At 61.5% G+C, this 20,734-nt stretch overlaps 1 protein-coding gene across 3 annotated transcripts in view; it reads right to left on the bottom strand.

The window, feature by feature from the left end:
- VAV2 (vav guanine nucleotide exchange factor 2) overlaps nt 1-20,734 on the bottom strand; it is a 168,684-nt gene that overhangs the window by 21,628 nt on the left and 126,322 nt on the right. For all 3 annotated transcript variants that reach the window (XM_035015500.1, XM_035015499.1, XM_035015501.1), the window contains exons 6-14: nt 18,012-18,110; nt 16,742-16,810; nt 15,579-15,679; nt 8,224-8,323; nt 7,225-7,320; nt 6,491-6,559; nt 4,675-4,761; nt 2,859-2,944; nt 2,034-2,166 (exon numbers count right to left, since the gene is read on the bottom strand). In XM_035015500.1, coding sequence (XP_034871391.1) covers nt 2,034-2,166; nt 2,859-2,944; nt 4,675-4,761; nt 6,491-6,559; nt 7,225-7,320; nt 8,224-8,323; nt 15,579-15,679; nt 16,742-16,810; nt 18,012-18,110 — 840 coding nt within the window. The remainder of the gene's footprint in view (nt 1-2,033; nt 2,167-2,858; nt 2,945-4,674; nt 4,762-6,490; nt 6,560-7,224; nt 7,321-8,223; nt 8,324-15,578; nt 15,680-16,741; nt 16,811-18,011; nt 18,111-20,734) is intronic.

Genomic DNA, 20,734 nt, shown 5'->3' with positions numbered 1-20,734 from the left:
GGTACTCGTGCCTGCGTGTGCACACGTGTGTATGTGAGTGTACTGGGTACTCATGCCTGCGTGTGCACGTGTGTATGTGTATCAGGTCCTTGTGCCTGCGTGTGCACGTGATTGTACTGGGTATTCATGCCTGCGTGTGCACACGTGTGTATGTGCATGTGTACCGGGCACTCGTGCCTGCGTGTGCACATGTGTGTGTGTGTGTACCAGGTACTTGTGCCTGCACACACACATGCATGTGCGTGTACGCACGTGTGTGCACGCACCCCTCTAACAAGTTGCCATGGGACCCCTCTCCCTCCCGCTGCAAGGTGGACCCTCAACTGAACTCTCTGCAGGCTCAGCCAGGGCCATGTCTATGACCGAGTGGGGTCCCCAGGGAGCCTGTGCTCACAACTGCCTGGGGCCCTTCCACCACCCTGGTCCACCCACTTTCAGTTCCTAAATGTGAGGCTACAAAGCTCACTGCCCTGAAGTAAAACAACAGAAACAAACCCAACCAAAGGCTGGAGAAGGCCATGCGCTGGGAGAGCCTGCAGCTGAACCAGCCCACAGCTGCCTTGACCACCCACAGGCCAGGCCATCTCTAGGGGCTTTCGAAGGGGCCCAGGAAGAAGAGTGTGGAAAGTCTGAGCCCATTTGTGTTGGAAAAGATGGAGGGAGAAAGGAAGGAGGGAGGGAGACCGGGAAGGAGACAAGGAGGGGGGAGGGAGGGAAGGTGAGGGAGGGGGGAGGGAAGGAGGGAGGGAAGACAGGAAGGCGGAGAAGGACACCGTGAGAATACACCAAAGCCCTGCTCACTATAAAAAAGCCTGTGGTCCTTTACCTCTGGGGAATGGGAGAGGGTGGGACCAGGGCAGGCAGGTGGGCCTTCATTTCTACCCTCCATAATGGCAGTCTGTGATCATGAATACACATCACCATCGTGATGAGGGCACAGGGAGCGGGACGAAGGAAGAAGAAAGCCAGGAGCCTGGCCCTGCTCAGGCCCACCCGGGGTCTCCACTGCTGCTCAGGCTCAGAAAGGAAGGGCCGGCTGGGCCCTGAGGAGAGGAAAGCAAAGGAGGAGGACCCAGGTGCTTACCATTTTCCCATGAGACTAGGAAGCATGAGGAGAGGGGAGGAAAGGGGGAGACAGATCATTAAGAGACTCAGCCTGGCCCGGCACCAGGTACCACAGCCCAGGACCCGGCACTGCCAGGGGCAAGGCTCTGCCTCCCAGAGGAGATGTGCCAGGGGTTGGAGGGACTGTGGCTTTGACCCCAAGCCTCAGGAGTTGTTCAGACATCAGGCGGGGTTGAGTGGGTCACCCCCAATAGCCCTTCCAGGTGGAACCTGCATTCTATATTGCAAGCTCTGAAGTCCAGAATCTGGGATTTTTAGCACGTTGGCTTCTGGCCCCCAAATCTAGCCAGGGATGCACACAGTAGATGCTCAAGCCCTGGGGTGCAGTAGCCTCTGCTGAAGCAGGACTGAACCAGAGGGGGTGGCAGCCACACCCCAGCATCCTCGGTTCCACCCCCTGGAGCTGTGGCTCCACCCTACACAGCTGTGGTCCCACCCCCAACAGCCCCGGCCCCACCCCCCAGCAGCCTTGGCCCACTGGCTGGACATTGGCGTCTAACAACCCACCGTCAGGCCTGCCCAGAGCCCCGGTCCGAAGGAAGGCCTGCTTACTGCAGGGGGCAACGTGGGCTGAAATCAGGGGCCATGGTCTACAATCTGGCTCTCTTCAGAGCCGCTCTGCGGTACCCTCACCCAGGAGCTGTGATCCGGATGACGCCCACCCCCAGGGAAGATTCAAAGACAAAGGGCCAGGGAAGTGCTGGGCTGGGCACAGAGTGGGCTGCCCCCCACAGAAGGCACAGTGACACGAGGGTGACAGAAGGGAAGCCCCGTTCACACAGCAGAGCCACCCAGTCGGGGTCAGTGCTGACTTCCATTCCGGCTCACCCTGCTCTCGAGGCCACCCCGCAGCTCCTCCCTCAGCCCCAGAAGGCCCTGCCGTCACCAGCAGGCAGCCCCGGGCCCACCTTCTTGACGTCCTTGTTGTTCATGGGGTCGTCAGTCATCTTGTGGAAGAGCAGCTCGATGACCTCCTTCAACTCGTAGCTGTAGCCTCTCCTCTTGCAGACAATGACCACCTTGTCAAACAGGAACAAGTACCTGGCCCAGCAGTGCGGCCAGGTGGCCGTCAGCATGCCCAGCGCCCCGTGCTCCGAGGCCCCGGGACAGCCAGCGTGTGCCTGGGGTGGGCAGCAACAGGGCTATTCCCTCTCCGAGCCTGGGCCCCGTCCCACTGTGGGGCTCGGCTGCCAACTCTGACCCCCCAGCAGGTCTCAGCTGCTCCATGCAACTCCTCCAGGAAGCCCTCCTTGGCTACCCACCCCAGGGCTCAAGGCTCATATGGGCTCCTCAGGCCTCCATGCTCCATCCCCCACTAGATGGGAGCCCCAGAGGGACAGGACCCCTATCTACCATGGCCCCAGCCCCAGCCCCAGGCCTTGCACAGAGCAGGTGCACATAGAGAGCTCTGAACAAGCAGGGGCCATGCATCTGGAGCCTTCCCCGTCGCCTGCCTGGGCACTCCCTCGCAGGCATGTGGCCAAGAGTGCATGTGGCCCCAGGGAGCCTGGGAACTCGAAGGCCAGGGCCTCTGGCTGCCCTCTAGCCCAGCCCAGTGCCACGGGCAGGGCAGCCACTGGCTGACGTGGCATGGACCGTGTCCCTGAGCAGAAAGGAAGCGAGTGAAGCAGGAGAACACAGGGCTGAGTGGGCAAGCTGTCTCCAGGCCGTTAGGGAGCAGGTGCCCGACTACAAGGGGCTGCCACCCAGCCCGGGGCCACCTGCCTGCTCACCTATCTTGCTTGGTGTGGTTGACTATGGACCGGACCTTCAGTTCCCCGTCGATCTTCGGCCTCCCATACTCCTCCAGTTTCACTTGCTGGAAAGAAAGGGCAAGGCGGTCAGCCCCAGCGCCAGAGGGGGCCCCAGCTGCCCCGCACCTACACGGAGAGCAAGGGCGGCGGGCCGGCGCCCAAGCGGGCATGCTTCCCGCGGACATGGAAGGCAGAACTGGGAGAAGCGAGCCTGCGGTTGCTGGCTGGGGCGCAGGTCGGGATAGGAGAGGACGGGGCTGGGGGATGGGCCCTGCCCCAGCCTCGCTGAGCACTCCCTTCAGCGCTGCGGGAACAAGAGGCGATTGATGGCGTGGGTCACGGCAACAGGCCGCCGTTGTGTGGAGCCCAGAGCCGGGCCCTGGTAGGAAGGGCCGGACGCCCAACCCTGGGAAACCAAGCCGAGGAGAACAAACAAGGCCTATCAGATGGAGGGCGGGCGGGGCGAGGGGGCCTCCAGCGGGGCGTCCTCCACAGGAAGAGGCTTCGAGTCCAACCCCTCTCTGGCCTGCTGTGATTTCAGATTGGCTTCTCTCTCCCCTCTGCTCTGATTCAGAGAAGGCGCGTTCCCTGCGTGGTTTGCAAAGAAACGGTCTACCCGGACAGGAGAGAATGTTCCAGCACGTTAAAGGGGCTGGGCCCGTGGCGCCATGACGACAGTTCTCGGCAGCTTTCTGAATTTTCCGAATTTTGCAGGAGCCGCCAGTCCAAGGCTGAGAGCAGCCCAGCTCTGGTGTTACATGGTGGGGTGAGCACCCTGCCCGGCTGCCTGCCTCCACGCCCCGCATCTCCTCCGCCCGCTGCTGGTGGGCTCGGCAGAGACCCCCAGGCTGAGCATGCGCCCTGCCCCCGGGGCGGGCCCACACCTGCTCGCCACCACTGTGTTCTTTTTGTTATTTAAGGAACACGATGATTCATGTCTAAAAACTTTAAGAACCCCCAAACTTGCATCATATAGCCCTTAGAAAGCATCAAGGATCACAGGGGGAGACGGACAGCCCCAGACCCCACCAGGCACTAAAAGTATCTGGGGCTAACCCAGTGGTGCTCAGCCAGGGTAGCCCTGTACTCAAGGGATGTCCGGGGATGTCTGGGACCCCCGAGGGTGGGGTGCACAGGCAGGGATGCTCAACACCCTACAATGCCAAGCACAGACCCCACAACAGAGAATGGCCTGGCTCCAGATGTCAACAGTGTTGGGGTACAGAAAGCCTGGTTGAAATACTCGGCAGATCTTTGAGAACTTGCTACAAGGAACAGACAAGGAAGCGTCTGCTTTCTGGATGGCCCATCTCCTCTTCCCGGCAGGACACAGTGGCTCACCCAACACCCCAAGGCTGAGCCTCTGATGAACCAGGCTGGGGAGAGGGTCCTGTGAGGCGTCAGCCCTGCCTAATGGAGGGAGGGGAGGGGAAAAGCCGAGGGCCGCTCCCAGACAGAGCGGCTAAACCGTCTCCCCACTGACCCTCCTGGGGAGAGCAGAGCTGCAGGTGGACAAGGAGCCTTGGGAGCCTGCCCCCCTCCCGCCTCGGGAGCCACAGCCCTTCTGTCCTCGGTCCAGGCCAGGGAGGGAGGGGGTCAATACCGTTCCTCCCCCAGACCCTGCCCCTCGGCGCGCGGGCCACCTCTGGACACAGCTGCGCCCGCTTCCCCAACCCAGACGGAGAGAGTAGGTTCACCCGCCTGCTCTTTTAATCCCGAGATTATGGAAGTAATTTCTGAAACGTGTATGTGCGATCCTAATTAATCTCCACTCTAGAGAATCAGCCACACTTACCAAGTTTTCTATAGAACTCTGAAATTCGCTGATTTTCTTCAGGGTCTCCTTGTCCCGTTTAACTTCGTTTATGTACATCGCTAAGTCCTGAAAACAACGGAGGCGGGGGAGGGGTCAGGGGGCCGACCCCCATCCCCATCCCCATTTCCAGAGCACCTGCCATCAGCCACCACAGTCGGCAGGCCTTCGAAACCCCATCTGACAAACGAGTAAACTGAGGCAGGGAAGGTAAAAGCAACCCCAAATGGCGCATGTCAGTGGGTGAGACCCCCCAAGCCCCTGCCTCCTGGAACGGCTTCTCCCTGCCCTGCCACTCGACCCCCTTCTAGCTCAGACTAGAAGAAAACAGCCAGCTAGACCTGACCAGCCTGCTTCTCAGCTCTAGGGAACTGGGCCCCTGGCAGGGTCCCCACTCCCGCGGAGCCAGGCAGAACTGGGTGACCCCGCAGTCTAGCTCTGGAGGTCCACACGCCGCTGCCCTCCTGCCGGCCACCAGGGGGCAGTGCCCGCTGCAATCCAGGCAGCCAGCACTGGCCAGGGTCTAGGGAACCCCAAGCCTTGTTCGGGAGAACCCAGCCGGAGGCACTGACCTGCCCAGTAGGACAAGCTGCCTTGGGTGGAATCCCTGAGCCAGGCCAAGGTGGGGAGCCGGTTCCAGCCTCCCCCTCCAGCACCTCCTGCCCATTCCTATAAGGAGCCCACTGGTGGGGCAGAATCTGAGGCAGAAACGTTCCAGGATGGGCCTGGCTCATCAGTGATGCTCCCCCAGCACAGACCACCCAAGGGCCAGGTGATGGGCTCGAAGCCACAGACGGAGACGGACCCCTGCCCTCTGGAAGGAGTTCATCCAAGAGGGTACAGAGGTCAGCACTCACCCTGGGAGGTGCTGGGGACACTGTCGTCCCCCTGCCCAGCTGCAGCGCTGAGGGGATCTACCCCATGCTGGGCATTGTGCTCGGCTGGGGACACAGATGACCATGATCAGGGAGCAATGGGCACAAAGGGGTGACGGCATTACCCCAGCACAACCATCCCCAAGGCGGGGGGGCAATCCTGGGAAATGTCACCTTGCAAAGACCAAGGATGTGCAGGACACAGCCCAGTGACAAGGAGGAGGTCCAGCCTGAGCCAACAGAGACAAGAAAGGATGGAGCACATACAGGAGCATGGGGGTGACCAAGCTTGCCTGGAATTTAGGGCATTAGTGGAAAAGACAGCTGCAAAGCCAGGCACCTGGGTATCTGTGTGCCGGGAGGGGAGCCGGAGCCCGACTAAGGGGCAGTGGGGAGGCACAGAAGGCTTCAGAGCAAGGGGAGGGCACGAGCTGAGCTCTCCTTCCAGGGACTTACCTGCACAGTGGGCTTCCAAAGGACATAGGGAAGAGGGGAGAGGAGGCAGCATGGCTGAGTGGGGAGGACATTTCAGAAGCAAAAGCTGTAGGCCTGCGCAGTGGGCAGTATGGGGCCAGATGGCCCAGACTGAGTCCAGCGCCTGGGACCTGGCAAGAGCCCTGGTGGACAGCCAGGGAAGCAGGAGGAAGGGAGACCCAGGGAAGTCGCCATGGGTCAGGCGAGGTTAGGGATTCTGGACGCTTGGGGCGAGTGCCTAAAGCCCCCTCCACCCACCTTCTCTGTCCTGGGGTGGCTCCCACCCACCACCCCGTCCCTGTTCGGCCTGTTGTCTTCCCAGGAAAAGCTGCATCTATGGTCACAGAACAAGGCTTGTTGGTGAGCCCAATTCCGGTCAAAGCATGCAGACTTGGTATGTGAGGCCCCACACTGGCTCGGCCCTCCCCTGCCTCAGTTTAGCAACCCACCTGCATGGCTTCTAGAGCTTCTTTGAGCTGCTGTCTCTCGGGCCGATCGGTGGAATGGCTCAGAAGTTCCTGCACGTGCGAGAGAGGAGTCCCGGGTCACCACGCGGGGATGCTGGCCTCCGTCCTTGCCCCCACCAGGCACAGGGTGTGGGCCCAGAGCCAGACCGTCAGGACCAAGCCCCCAACCACCAGGCCAGGCTCTGGCTCAGCTGACCAACCCAGCACAGACAGCAAGCCCTCGCCCAGGGGACACACTGCTTCGAGATGGAGTGTCCCCGAACCTGCTGGGTAATGGGAAGCACTTCAAAGCAGCATGAAGCAAGGCTCCGAGCTAACGGGTGACAGGTAGATTCATGGAAGAGCCTCACGCCACATGGAAACCACTCTCTCTCCCCAGATCTGTCTGTCCAGAATGACTTCCTACTTCCACTTCTACCATGCCTACCAGGAAGCTCAGAGACTGGGTTAAGTGACCCACTCCAGGCTACTCTTACTCCTGGTCTGGGGACACGTTTCTGTCTCTCAAGTTTTTGGCTCTTACGGATTTCAGTCCCAAATTCCCTTTGTCCATTTCCTGTGATAAACATTCCTGATATGCGCCACACAGGCTGTGAGAACAGATTTGCTGTCTGTCTCTCACTCCGGTGCATCTGGGCCCCGTCCACACCCCTAGAGGCAGCCGGGCCTCCATCCCGCTCTCCGGTGGCGGCCACGGGGCACACGCATGGCCTCACCTTCAGGAGGAGGTGGTATTTGAGCACTCTCTGCATGGGGACCACGAGCAGGTCTTGAAGCTTAAACTTCCCGTCCTGGACCTTCAGCGTGCATTCCTGGGCAACAGGCGAGCAGAAGGGGATGGAGACCCTCGCCAGGGCTGCTGGGCCCCAACACTCCCATCCCGCACCCAGGGCGGTGGCGGGGGTGGGCAGACCTCAGCCCTGAACTGGGGCCCAGGTGTCCGGTCCTTCAGTGGCCCGGCTCCCCAAACGGGCAGTGTCTCCCACAGACCCTTCCCAAACCAGTTGCGTGCAAGGGGTGGGCTTCCCAGCAGCGTCCCGCTGCCACTTTGTAGCCCTGAGAGTCTGCAGTGGGCACCAAGGGCTCTGGTATTCGGAGCCAGCCCTGGCCTGCCTAGAGACCCTCAGGGAAGCCTGCTCATACCAAGGCAGGGCCACCCTCAGGACATTTCCCAGACACAGAGGGGCATCATGCATCTCCTGGGGACATGCCTCCCAGCATTGCTAGAAAAGAGGGCCCCTGCACCAGGATTCACTCTGGAAAGGGTTTGATTGGCCAAATACAACACAGGAATCCCAGCCTCGGGGAGCAGCTCAGTTGCCCCCGACAAGGAGGATGAGGAAGGGGTCCTGGAGAGGGGCCCACATGCGCAATTGGACAAGTGCCAGAGATTGGCCCTGAGCGAGGGGTGGGGATAGTGACGGGAGGGAGGCTCTTTGGCTCCCAGCAAACGTCCATCATCTGGGGTCCCTATGGGGTCTGTGAAGACCAAGGTCATAGCCCCTTGCTGAACTGAATCTGGCCCAGGAGTCAGATGCACCCAGGGGACTCGGGCCTGGGACAGTGACCTGCACCTGCCTCCCCGCAAAGGGGAAAAAATCATCAAGAAAAACATCTACAGAAACCATCCCATTGCTACCCTGGGGTCCACCTTTCCACAAAATGGACAAGCAAGGGGCCGGTGAACGGAGGACCAGCCGGGAAGCCCCCATTACCTCGACCTTCTGTCTGAAGTCTTCCCGGCTGGCGAGGAGCTGGTTCAGCGTGTTCTGAGCGTGCTCCATGTGGCTGCAGTATTCCCCGTAGATCAGGAGCCTGGACAGTGAGCGCACGTGCACACAGCTTATGAGACCCTGCGGCTCTGGGGGCCGCGCTCCAGTTCCCCATGGAGGGCGCGGCAAGCACACGGCAAACGGGTCTCTCCCCGTGATAGCTCCTCACTCGTTAACCGGCATCGTGGTTCTGTTCTTTCCGTGTGGCTGCCTTCTCCCCTCCCAAAATACTGACAGGCCAGGAGAGGGGCTTCCCTACTCTCCCCAAACCCCAAACCCAAGGAGGTCCCCCTTCTATGGTTCTATTTCAGGTCAGGACCGGGTTTGGAATGGGGTTCTCACTGCCACCTCCATCCTGCCCCTTGGAAAGGCCAAAGCTGGCCAGGAGAGAAGCCCCCACCTCCTCAGGGCTGGGGGACACCCCAGGAAGGCTCCAACTCCTGCCTGCAGGCCCTGAGCACTGAGGCCCATCCTGGCTCTCTGCGCTTGCCTGGGGTGGTGGCCCCCGTGCCGACATTTCAGGGCATGGGGGCCCCGGGGTCGGCCCTTGTTGCTTCTACATGACACTGATGCTCTCTGCCTGGGTCCCAGGCAGCCCCTCTCTCAGGGCAGTGTGACGTCAGCCCTGAATGCTGCACACCCGGGGGATGGACGTGGCCACGTGGGCCTGGGGGTGCTGGGAGCAGCCTCAGGCCACGCTCTCCTGCCCGACACCCCCTAACACTACGGCCAACCCCCACCACAGACTTTGCAGACCGAGCCCCTGGCACCAGGAGCCCAATGCTCTCCAGGCCTTGGGTCACTAGCCTGACACTTCACCTTTGAAAACCTCATCCCACGACTACGGAGTCGGCCCCAGGAGGACCAAGGTAACAAGCATGCCGCCCACAGCCAGCACCTCTGGGAGCCACTCCTGCCCAGTGCTTCACGCACACCATCATGAGTCCTTCACCCACTTACAAAGGGAGGGGCAATTAGCCCCATTCTTCAGGCAGGGAACTGAGGCCCCAGTGAGCTTGCTAAGAGACACCAGCTGAGAACAGGTGAGGGCCTGGCCGCCAGCGTAGCTTCTTCGGGAGGCTGGGCCCTGTCCAAGGCCTCCAGTGACACCCTGCAGGGCTGCAGGACAGCAAACGTCTGGAGGCCCCTCCCGCCCGGCTCTGGGAGCTGGAGACAGCCTCTGAGATGAGTCCAGATGTGCTCAGGACCACATCTCTGTCCTCCGTGGACACTGCTTCCCCATGGGCACCTGGCGAGGGGTGAGGGGCAGGTGGCTGGGCCTGGAGCTGGCTGGGCTTCCGAGGAGGCGGGCTCTTGAGAAGCATCCTGGCCTGGGGTACTCCCCTGGCTCCCGCTGTAGGGCCCGGGGGCGTTGGGGACAGACAACACCCACATTCCTCCCAACTCTGGAGGAATAAAGCAGTATGCTCCGAACATGTTTTCAACCCAGCGAGCCTGTGACTTCAGAGCGGCCCCGAGGTGGGCACAGACAACACATCGTGAAGCATCTCCCGGCTCCCGCCCAGCGTCCAAGCTGCGCTGGGCCTGTGTGTGCTCGGAGCCTCCCCAGCCTGCACGCCCGGCCAAGCTGCTGCCACACTCTCCAGCCGCCCGGAGGCTTTTCGCCGGTGCCAGCCTGCAGGGAAGCTTCCAGCATCGAGAGGCTGAGATTCTAGGACTCCAGCGAGAGGCGGATCCGGTCCCCGGCCTCACACAGAAGCCCACCTTCCCCGCCACTGTCAAGTAGAAGGCGCCACGGCCGCGCCCCGCTACACTCCAACCAGGCACCACTCTGCATGAGAACCTGAGCCCTGGTTTCCACTTAAATGAGTCTGTTATTAAATTGAAATTTTTAGTATAAAAACTGATTAAATCTCATCATCTCTGGGAGCACCTGGGGGACTGGAGACTCCAAGGTTCCTGTCAAGTTGTTTTGAATGAGCAGACCTCCTGGTGATGGCCCAGCCGCTCCCACGGAAGCCCATGTGACCAGCGAGAGCACTTCTCCTAAGCATCTGGGGCCCGCAGCTCTGGAACAGGCCAAGCCAGCCTTCGGGGTCCCCCCTTCACCTCAGCACACCCTGGCTCATCTCGGCCCAAGGTTTTTGGCAGACAGGGTGTGTGGAGAGTGGGTCCCAATCCTGCTTTCCTCACAGCACACGCAGGAGCCCCACACTGCACTTGCAACCTTCTCTGGCCAGCAAACTTCTATTCATCCCTCAAAACCCTGCCCCATCATTTTTAGCCCTGCCTCCTTTCCCCTCCCAACCTTGTCCCCAGGTTTAGTGGGGGCGAGACAGAAAAGCAAGGGGACAGGCGGGGAGCCTCTGGGCACAGACCCGTCCAAAGCCAAGCGCGAGGCAGAAGCGGGCCAGCCCCCTCTCCACCTGCTCTAAGCTTCAGGGATGGGTCTCATCTGTCCCCACATCCCAGCATCCAGCCTGGAGGCCTGGCCTGCTCAGAGGCCTGACATGTGGCTGTGAGCACCCAAGACCCCACCCCGCCTGCCTGAGCACGGGCAGTGAAGACACCGCTATTCCCAACAGGCAGGAGGCCCCTGTGGGGAAGAGGGCAAAGCTTGAAGGACAGAAAGAGGTGGGGCCGTGGGACGCACTCGCACCTGAGTTCAGCCTGTCCTCACAAAACACCACTTCCAGGACAGCGCCCCTGAGGTTCTGAGAGGTGACATGACTTCTAAGGTCACCCAGCAAGGGAGCAGCAAGGCCAGACCCCTAAGTGCATCCATGGGGCCCCCAGACCAGTCTTCCGGGCCCCCATGCTGGAGACCCAGGCCACCCCAGGGCTGAGCCCTCATTCACCGCCGCCGACCCCGTGGGCGGCCTGAGATGGGAGAGGAGCTGCATGAGGGCCGAGCAGAGACTGGAGGGGGGGCCACAAACCAAGGGACACTGGGGACCACCAGCACCTGGCAGAAGCAGGAAGCCTCCTTCCCTAGAGCCTCCGGAGGGCGCGCCGCCCTGCCCACACTGGATTTCGGCCCCAGAACTGAGAGAGGATACGTTTCTGTCAGGACCGTCAGGCCTCTCCCCGCCGGTCCACAGCACACGCTCTGGGCCCTGCCACGGGCTGGGCAACAGGGGCCATTCTCGGCCTGTGGAGGGAAGTCAGCTAAGGAAGTGAGAGCTGGTAGGCCTCAATTCTAGCCACAAACATCTTGTGCTGTTGAGGAAACTTATCCAACTTTTGGAAGTAAAGCAACACACACAGGACTTCATTCATGGTTCGAGGTCTCAGTGGGGCACCTGCAAAAACAGGCTGCCTCGGCCACCCGGACCCCGGGCGAGGCGGTGAGGCGGTGTCCGGGGCCCTGGCTCGCTGCCCGTGTGTGAGAGACCGCTGGGGTGCAGCGCTCGGCCGTGTTGAAGACACCCCAGTGGCGCGCGTCCGGTGTTCCCGCCCCGTCTGTGCCTGCCTTCCCCACCAGCTCGGCACACCAGCGTCTCGTTCCGTCCTCCGAATGCGCGGCGTCAGGCTCTGCGTCCCTCCCTCACGAGCGGGCAGGTATTTGTGTGTCTGTATGACTATGTCGTGTAACCTCCTGAACACGCAACTCGGACCCCACTGCAGGGGGGCATATGTGCATCTATGGGGGGGCACGACCTGCCCGTCTCCTGTCACAGAACTCCAAACTCTCACGGTGCCCGGGGACCGGACACAGGCGGCGCTGCTGGGTATGCACGGATGACACGGGACAGAGCCAGGACCGCGGCCAAGTCGCCAAAGCTGTTCCAATCCCTGATTTCCCCATGTGGGCAAGGAGGCTTGGGAGGCGCGGGGCCAAAGCCCTCTCAGGTCAGAGGGTCCCAGGCAGCCCTGCCAGAGGAGGCCTCCGTGCAGAACCTCACAGGGGCTCAAGGAGCCTGGATATGGGTGGGCTCTCTTCCTGCAAGCATTGACGGGGATCACCCAGCTTCCCCGAGACCCCGGCCCGCGGGCGGGAGCTGCAACCAGAGGGCAGCATCACCCAGCCCAACACCCTGAGCAGCTGGAAAGCACAGAGCACAGAGTGCTCAGCTGTGGCAAAGCCCTTCTCTCTAAATACTCCTGAGTCCTCAGGCGGGCGGGGACTTGCCTCTCATCTCACTCTGATGGCTGCCCTTCCTAGAAGCACTTGTGCTAAGCTCCAGGGAGTTCCTGCTAAGAGCTAGACCCCTGCCTTCTCGCTGGACCACAAAGTCCCTGTGGCCGGTTCCACTGGTCGTCCGTTAGCCTGACCCACTGACCAAGTTTGGCCAACCCCAGCCACAGATAAAAACCACGTGGCTCTTTGTTACATCCACATCTGCAAAATGCATATCTTCCCCAAGTTCCACTTCCCACTGCGTGGGACTTGTCCCCTCAGGCCAAGGTTAAGAGGAGCATCTACCTTGTCTGAGGACTGAGGCTGTATTAATGGAAGTATTAGCTCCAAAAAGAGGGAGGTGATTGTCTTCTGCCACTTGGCACTGGTCATACCACACTTGGATGCTACTCAAGCCTCCATCTGTGATGAGCTGTCAGGATCTTGCCACGAGAATTCCTCAGTGGCTTCCTCCTGCCCTTATAAAAAAAAATCTAAACTCGGCCTTCCAGTCTCCTGCAGAAGCCTCAAGCCAGGCTTTAGACAATCTCCTCTTAACCAATTCACGCTTGCTCCTCTGGCCTCTGCAGCTTCCCAAACAGTCCTGCTCGCTGCCTCTCACCTTGGTCCTCAGCACCCTGTTCCTCTCCCTCTTCCCGTCCTCTCGTTTCCTTTGTGAACTTGCTTCCTGTCCCTTCCTGTCCCTCCCTGCCCAGTGAGAGCCGAGGCTGTTCTGTACACAGTGGGCACCCTATAAATGCTTGTGGATTCGGTATGTAAATGAACCGCAGGACCGTAGGTGCGGACTCAGAAATAAGAAGGCAAAGGGGCAGAAAAGATGGACGCAGGGACAGACTAAGGGACTGGGCACATGAACTCCGATGGGATGTAGCCAGGCCCCTCCCCAAGTGGCCCCCAACTCGAGGGTCCAGCCCCTGAGGCCTTGCTGGGCAGAAACAATGGTCATCCCAGCGGGAGCAAGGCCCGAGAGCCAGGTGAGGCCCAAAGCTGTGTGCAGAGGCCAGTGCCCTTGTTAGGGCAGGCCCGGGACACGGAGGTTCCCAGGGAAGGGCAGGTCGTCCGTCTGTCCCCTGGCCACACGGCCTGCTGCTACTGCCCCGGGGGTAGGTCCACGGGCCTCAGAAGCAGCCCTGCTTGGGCTCCCCAGGATGGAGGAGAAGCATGTAATGGGCTGCCACCGGGGCGAGGGGGCATCTGACAGCTCCAGCCTGAGTTGGCTCCCCCTGCACACGGGCTCGCAGCCAGGTGAGAGGAATTGCTGGGGCAGGGGGCGGGTAAGGGAGCCGGCCTTCCCCCCGCCCCTGGGGCCCACCAGCGGACTCACATCTGCCCCCTGCGTCGGGCACTTCCTGCTCCCTCACGCCTCCCTACTGATGCCCAGCCCATGGCCCCTAGAAAGCAGGCTCAGGGGTCTCTGCCTGGGTCACAGGGCATGCAGGGGAAGCCCCTTCAGGGGCTCGTAGGCGGGGGCACCTGGAATCCAGTCCGGGGATGGGCTGCCTGGCCGGGAGGGCGCATGATCCAAGCTGACGGTCACCTGACAGTCTCCCCGCAGATGAGGACGAGCTGGACCCAGGCTCCCAACCAGCCGCTGGGGGCCTCCCCCTCCCACCCGGCAGAGTGGACCCCAGAACTGGCAATCTTAACGAGCTCCCAGCTGGCTCTGATGAGTAGCTGGCCAGAAGAGCCATCAAGACAGAACCTTCCGGCGCCTCTCCAAAGCCTGAAGGACAGAAGGCAGGGCATCATCTCCCAATGGACCTCTTGAGACTTCAGTGGCTGGACCGCTGTCCTCCGGCAGCACTGGGCATCCGGCCGGGCCCTCACGTCATCAGACTTTGTCCCCAGCTTTAAAGACGTGGCTGCCCAGGCTCCATGAAGGAATTCGGGGGCCAAGGCCTTGGTGGAGACAGCAGAGCCGTCCTGACAGCTGCCCCTCGCACCTACTTAAAAGCTTCCAGAACCCCAGTCCTCCCCTGCCGGACTCCGGCAGAACATTTTGGGGCACAGAAGGCGGCTCCGTACCCCTCCACCCACCACAGTTACAGGCAGAGGAGCTTAAAGCCAACAACCAAAGAGTCACGGAGGCCTCCTAACAGCGATGTGACTCTTCTTTAAAAAGGACCCTGTGTTGGTTTCTAATGAGCTGTCACCCTCCTCCACTGACAGCACCTGTTCTGGACGAGGGGCCCGGACGGTCGGAGGAGCTGCATTCAGGGGCACGATTCCTGCAGGCGCATTTCTGGCCGTAGGCAGGCCAGCACCATCTGTGCGTCTAGACTCGGCCTGACCAGCTGGACGCCGGGGGGAGGAGAGAGGCCGCCTGATGCGTAGAATCTACGCCCCCTCGGGCTTCGTGGACATTGGCCCCGATGCCACGGAGACGTGGAGGGACCCGGGGCACGATCGGAGGGTCCAGGACCGCCCTCCTTGGCACTGGAAGCACTGTCTCCCCACACTGGGGGCTGGGGCTGTGTTATGCCAGGGCGGTCCTGCGCTGTGTGCCCTCCAGCCCGTCCACCTGGCCCAGGCCCTCCGCCTGCCCGGCCACCGAAGCCCTTCAGTGGACACAGACAAGCTGTTTCGGTGGCACAGACAAGAACCTGGTGGCACCATGTGGCACAGATGCCATCCTGGTCCCTAAGGGACGGATTAGGAAGTCAAGGTCCTGTGACAGATGCAGACAAGGAAGCAGGGAAGTGGCCTCAACCCTGGAAGCCTAGAGCCCTGGAAGCGCCGTACTCAGCCCTGCAGGGGCAGGTTTGGCCTCTGTCTTTAAGCGGCTGCCACGTGCCCCCACCCCAGCCAGGCCTAGAGCTTGGGGGGCAGACTCTCCCAGGTGTGGGATGCCCGTGGGGCGGGCACACAGGAGGTGCACCGTGCTGGTGAGAACGCCCTTGGGCCACCAACACCCCTGGGCACAGAGGCAGAGGGAGCTGGTGGAGGCCTCCGCCCATCCAGACCCTGCTGCGGGGGGAGGTCACCCCTCCAGGCTGTGATGGTGGGAAGGGTGGGCAGCTCTCTCGGTTTACAAGTGAGGACAGGGGTTCGCGGGGGCACAGCCACGGCCCTCGAGGACCTCACCATGAGACTCACACCCGAGTAAATCCCAACTGGCCAGCTCGGCCCCGTCCCCAGGGCAGAACCTGAGGCCCCGCAGACGGGGAGGGATGGGCAAGGCGGGCCTGCCACTCACCTTTCCTTGAAATCGAGGAAGACCTTGGCCAGAGTGCTGCCCCCCGCCATCATGGACACGTCGATGGCCCGCAGAAAGCTGTGATGCACCTTGATCAGGTCCTGGGAAGAACCAGCAGTTAGTGCATGACCAGGTGCGCCAGGCCGGAAGGGCCACGCGCCCCTGAATCGCTCTCTCCTGGTGCGATTGCAGACACGCGTGTGAGGGGCCCGGGGCCAGGCGCGCGTCCCCAGGCAAACACCAGGGTCTCATCCCACTAGAAGGTGCTGCAGTGCCAGGCGCGGGAGGGGACCTGCTCGGCCTGTCCGGACACAGGGTGGCCGACCCAGCGCAGGCCCCGGGGCCAGAATGGGACTGCAACGGCCCTGGGTGGCTATTGCCACCCAGCATCCTTGTTACCCTCCCGCTGTGTGCAGGTGCAGAGGGGCGCTCTGCCCTGGTCTGGGACTCTGGAGGCAGACTCTCTCTGTGGGGACAGGTGTTTGTCCACATTCAGAGCAGCCGGGCGACCGGCAGGCAGCACTCCGGGGCTCCCCACAGCCCCCGGTCCGGCTCCCACCCTGTCCAAAGCCGTCTGTGCTGGCCACCACATGCGGCAGGACAAACTCCAGGTAGGGGGCACAGAGCGCTAGAACCTCCCGAGTCTGGCTCAGCCTCCCCCGGGAGACCAGCACCCACCCCTTGAGCTCATGAGTGTGCAGCTTCCGGAGCCTCCCGCCAACCCCTCCCCGCTCTGCTGACCACATCAGGGTGAGCCTCTTGGAGGCCATCACCATCCTGTGTCTGTGTGCAGACGTGTGCAGAGCAGGTAGGGGACCCTTCTCGAAGAGCTGGAGGGGACACATTTCTCTCTGGCTGCTGACAAAAACCTAAACCTAGGCACGTGTGTCTGAGCGACACCCACAACACAGACAGCAAGCTGGAGAAGCTCACAGAAACCTCGTCCTCCTGTCTCCTGAGGCCAAAGTTCTCAGAGGGAAGGGTGGCTACTCCCCTCCTACCAGTCAGTCCAAAAAGCACCCTGGAGCACCAACCAACCATGCACCTGGCAGGGACACAGCTCCCCAGGCCCCGTAGGGACAGTCAGGTGGGAGCCTGCCTGACATCCGAGCCGGCTGGGAGCCTGAGGCTGCAGACACTGAGCCACGGGCTGGGACCCTTACCTCCAGGTTGATGAAGATGGCTGTCATGTCCGCCGGGCTCAGCACCAGCCTCAGGGGGGTCATATAGTTCTGGAACAGGGAAGTCCCCACTGTCAGCTTGCCTAGGGGGTGCCACCCCCCTTCAAGGCCACAGCCGTCAGTGGGGGAGGGGGCTCTGACGACCCCACCAAGGTGCAGGGGCCAGGGGTTCTCTGTGGGGCGGTGACGCAGGCCTGGAGCACCACCAGGGCCCGGTGTCGCTGGAGAATGCATGCATTCTGGGGAGATGGGGGCTTTGTTCTGCGGGGTGACTACAGCAAGGAAGAGTGCGGGGCTGGGGATGATGGAGCCAAGCACCCACACCCACCACGTGGGCAAAGCTCTGTGGTGTCCCACAGGCTGGACTTCAACCCTACTGCAACCCAGGGTGGGTGCTGCAATGGTTATTTGAGACATTTCAGGAAACTGAGGCCAGAGAAGTGAGCACATCACCCAAGGGGACAGGGCCACACTTCCCACCCAACTCAGACCCGAGTACGGCCCTAAACCTGCCATCCAAAGAGATGCCCCCCAGAAGCCCCGCCATGGCACTACAAACAAAGAAGAGCCAGGGAGGTTCTCCCTTAAAAACAACGTTGGATTTTCACCCAGTAAGCACAGGCAGTTGGCACCAAGGATTCTCAAGTGACAGGGAAATGTCCTTGAGCCAGTGTCCACGGGAGGCCAGAGCAGGGTGGGGGCAGGAGAAGGCCCATCCGTGGTCCTCAAGGAGCTCGGGAGGCCAGCAGGGAGAGAGGACTGACCAGCCATTCGGGGGGCACAGGGTCTGCCGTGGGGGTGCCGCAGGCTGACATCATGGGGCCTATGTCCCGGCGGCAGGACATTCACAGCCACTTACGGGGTGGTATTGCTATCACCCCAATTTACAGAGTGGGAAGCTGAGGGCAGAAAATGCCTTAGGGGAGAAGGTATACACAAAGCGCTTAACCTAGCACCCAGCCTACAGGAGAGAGTACACATCAGGAGCTTTAGCCCAGTGCAATCAGGAGTGGAAGACATACTAATGCCCCCCTTAGGCGGGAAGGAGCCGCAGAGACAAGCTCAGGACGGTCCCGGGACAGGCTGATGGCTGAGGGCTGGGGAGGGACTGGGGACGAGGGCGACAACCCACAAGGACACTGGCGGGCTGGAGCCTGCAGCCTGCGTGGGGAGTGGAGGGCAGGGGGTGCCTGGTGGCAGCCACACCCCAGGGGACCAGTGGCACCGGGAGAGGGCAGGGGCCTGCACCCACCTTCTCGATGTCCTCCAGGGTCCGGTAGTACTTGGCCTCGGTCTCCTGAATCTCCAATAAGCAGCAATTCCTCTTGTCATCCTCGGACATGCCCATTTTCTAAAGGAAAGACACAAGACGTGAGCCAGGCCTGGCCGCAGGGTCACCAGGGTGACATGGAGGGCGGGATAGGAGACAGAAGGGGGCCCAAACCCTTCCCCCAACTTCTGCAGATGAGGAAACTGAGGCACTGGGGGGTGTGTGTGGCATGAACCTGAGGACTGGCAACAGCTTGGAGAAAAGCACGGAAGCTTCTAGAATCTGGGCTCCTGCGACCCTATTCTGGATTTTACCAGACCAGTGTGGGGCCCTCAGGAGCCAGCCCCTCCAGCATAGACAGCAGGGGGGGCATGCTTAAAGTGCCTACTGTGTACACAGGGAAAGGCTCTGACCAGCTCCCTGAGGACCTGTGTCCGCCAATAGAGGGGCTGACCCAGCATCAACCTATTAGTGCAGGGCTGGGCTTTCCCAGGGTTTCCTGGCCTCTACTTAGGGTCCTGAGGGACCAGCTCAATGGCAGGGGCCACCAGGGGCTCGCTACTGCGGCAGGGCCTGCTCCCCACCTCCGAGGGGAACGTGGCCAGAGGTAGGACTGACCAGGAGACTGTGGCCACAGGGATGAGGGGATGAAGCTGCAGGTGGGGCCACTGTTCAGAGTCTCTCTGGATTTCTAGACCCTCTCCTCACGTCCTTTTAGGCTGAGCGAGCCACATGGGTCCCTAAGTGAGGCTCTGGGAAAACAGGGCTGGGCCACGTGACATGCCATGTGGACTCCTATCTGCCCTAACACCATCCTCCTCCCCGAAGAAATGCCCCAGGTGTTTGCTGGGGCCGAGGGCTCCACAGAAACATGTCAGAGGGGGCACATCACCCAGGGGGCCAGGGTCAGGTAGGAGGCCCCCCAGGGCTCCTTCCCAAGCCCCCTGTGGCCTGGGCGCTACACTGTTGCTCTCGGGGCTTTGGGGGGCAGTGTTGGGGGCCCATGATCCCCCTAAAACCATGTGTAAGACTGTGGGGCCTGACAGCATCTCGCTGCGGACAGGGTCCCAGGCTTTTTCCAAGAGATCTGAGACCGCTCTGCGAGGTGGAGGAAGACGGTGCTGGCTGTCTTTACCCGGGCCTCCCTCCACCCGCCACTTACCTGCATGTATCTTATCTGAAAGCGTGGAGAAATAATCACAGAGAGAACCAATTAGCAGTGTCAGCTCGTTATCCGGGCTGTGCTTGGGAGGTAGGGATGCTTGTCTGCATTTACCCAACAGCCCCAGGATCCTGTCACAGTCCTCGGCCCGCCCGCCCGAGTGTCAGCCTGGCTGCATGGGGAGGGACGGCGCCCGGCCCTTCCTCACGTGTGGGCTCTGAGAGCGGCACCTGCCGTCCTCTGGCTTTATCTTCCTTTGGAAAGGTCTCCATCTACCTTCCACTTTGACTGTTCAGATAGCCCCGGACATGACCGGGGAGGAAGTAAAACCTGTTTTATTTTGGAGGACGGGCAGGGGGCCGGAGGCCCACGCTGAGAGACTGACAGGACAGCTCGTGAGCAGCAAGGAGCGCAGTCAGGACACTGAGCAGAGCAGGGCAGGCGGGATGCCAGCCTGTCTCCCCGACGGCCCCCGCAGGTCCTGCAAACAGCCCGGGGCCTGCCCTGTGCGCTTCAGGACCAGGGACAGCAGCAGGCTCTGGGGACTGCCCACTCTGGGGTCTCACCAGGCCAGGCACAGACGGAGCCTCAGGGGCGTCTCCAGCCTGGAGGCGAGGGGACCTCCAGACAAGGGCCCGGGGCCACTGCATCCACTGCTCCCGCTTTCCCCGCAGGACCCTCAACTTCAAAGGGCTTGGGAGTGAGGGGGCCCCAAATCCAGAGGGCTGGCTGGGCTTTCAGGCCAGCTCCAGGAGGGCAAAGCAGAGGGTCTCCGTCAGCGGGGCAACGGCTTGGCCTTCCAGCCCCATAACTGGCCCCCTGGACAGGCTCAGGGGCAGAGCTGCCCCACTGCAAGGCTGCCTGGGGGAAGGGCAGCTTTGGCCCTGGGCAGACCTGGGGTCACAGAGAGAGGCCCCTGGTAATGGTGGGGACCCCTCAGACGCTTCAGGAGCGAAACAAGAAACCCATTCCGTCCCGAAGAGAGAGTTTGGGGGCTGTGAGCCCATTGCCATGTTTCTCTGTGCTCCTCCTGGCGAGATGCCAGTGGAGGGCAGATGCCACCAGGCCGGGAAAGGCCTCTCTGAAAGGCCTTGCTGGGGAGCCGTCGTCCCAGCTTTGTTTCTCCACCACCAGCTGGTTACTCCCACACCACAGGAAAACACTGAAATTGGCTTCTTGAGAAACTCCCCCCCTTTCTTCAGGGAAAGCAAACAGCATAAAAAGCCTCCACAGTTGGCAAGTGGCATTTGGGCCACCCCCCAGGAGCGTGGGGACCCAGGGGGCTGTAGCCTGCCCCCCCCAGGGCCCCAACCTCCCCATCCCGGCCCGACAGGACCCCCACCCTCCGCACGGCAGCTGCTGGCCATCAGCCCACCCGGCAGCGAACCGGAGTCCGAGAGATTATTAGCCAACACCGACTGGGAAATAAATATCCTCGCCACATAAAAGATGCACAGCTGGCTAATTGAGCCGGCAGCGGTCTCCTCGCTCTCCGCACAAAGGAGTAAAATGATGCGCGCTCCGTGCGCCTGAGCAGCCAGGC

This window comes from Mirounga leonina, unplaced genomic scaffold, assembly GCF_011800145.1.
Source record: "Mirounga leonina isolate KUSES-001 unplaced genomic scaffold, KU_Mleo_1.0 Mir_170, whole genome shotgun sequence".
Taxonomy (NCBI): Eukaryota; Metazoa; Chordata; class Mammalia; order Carnivora; family Phocidae; genus Mirounga; species Mirounga leonina.
The sequence above is the reverse complement of the archived record's forward strand: the minus strand, read 5'-3'. Positions and strand labels throughout refer to the sequence as shown.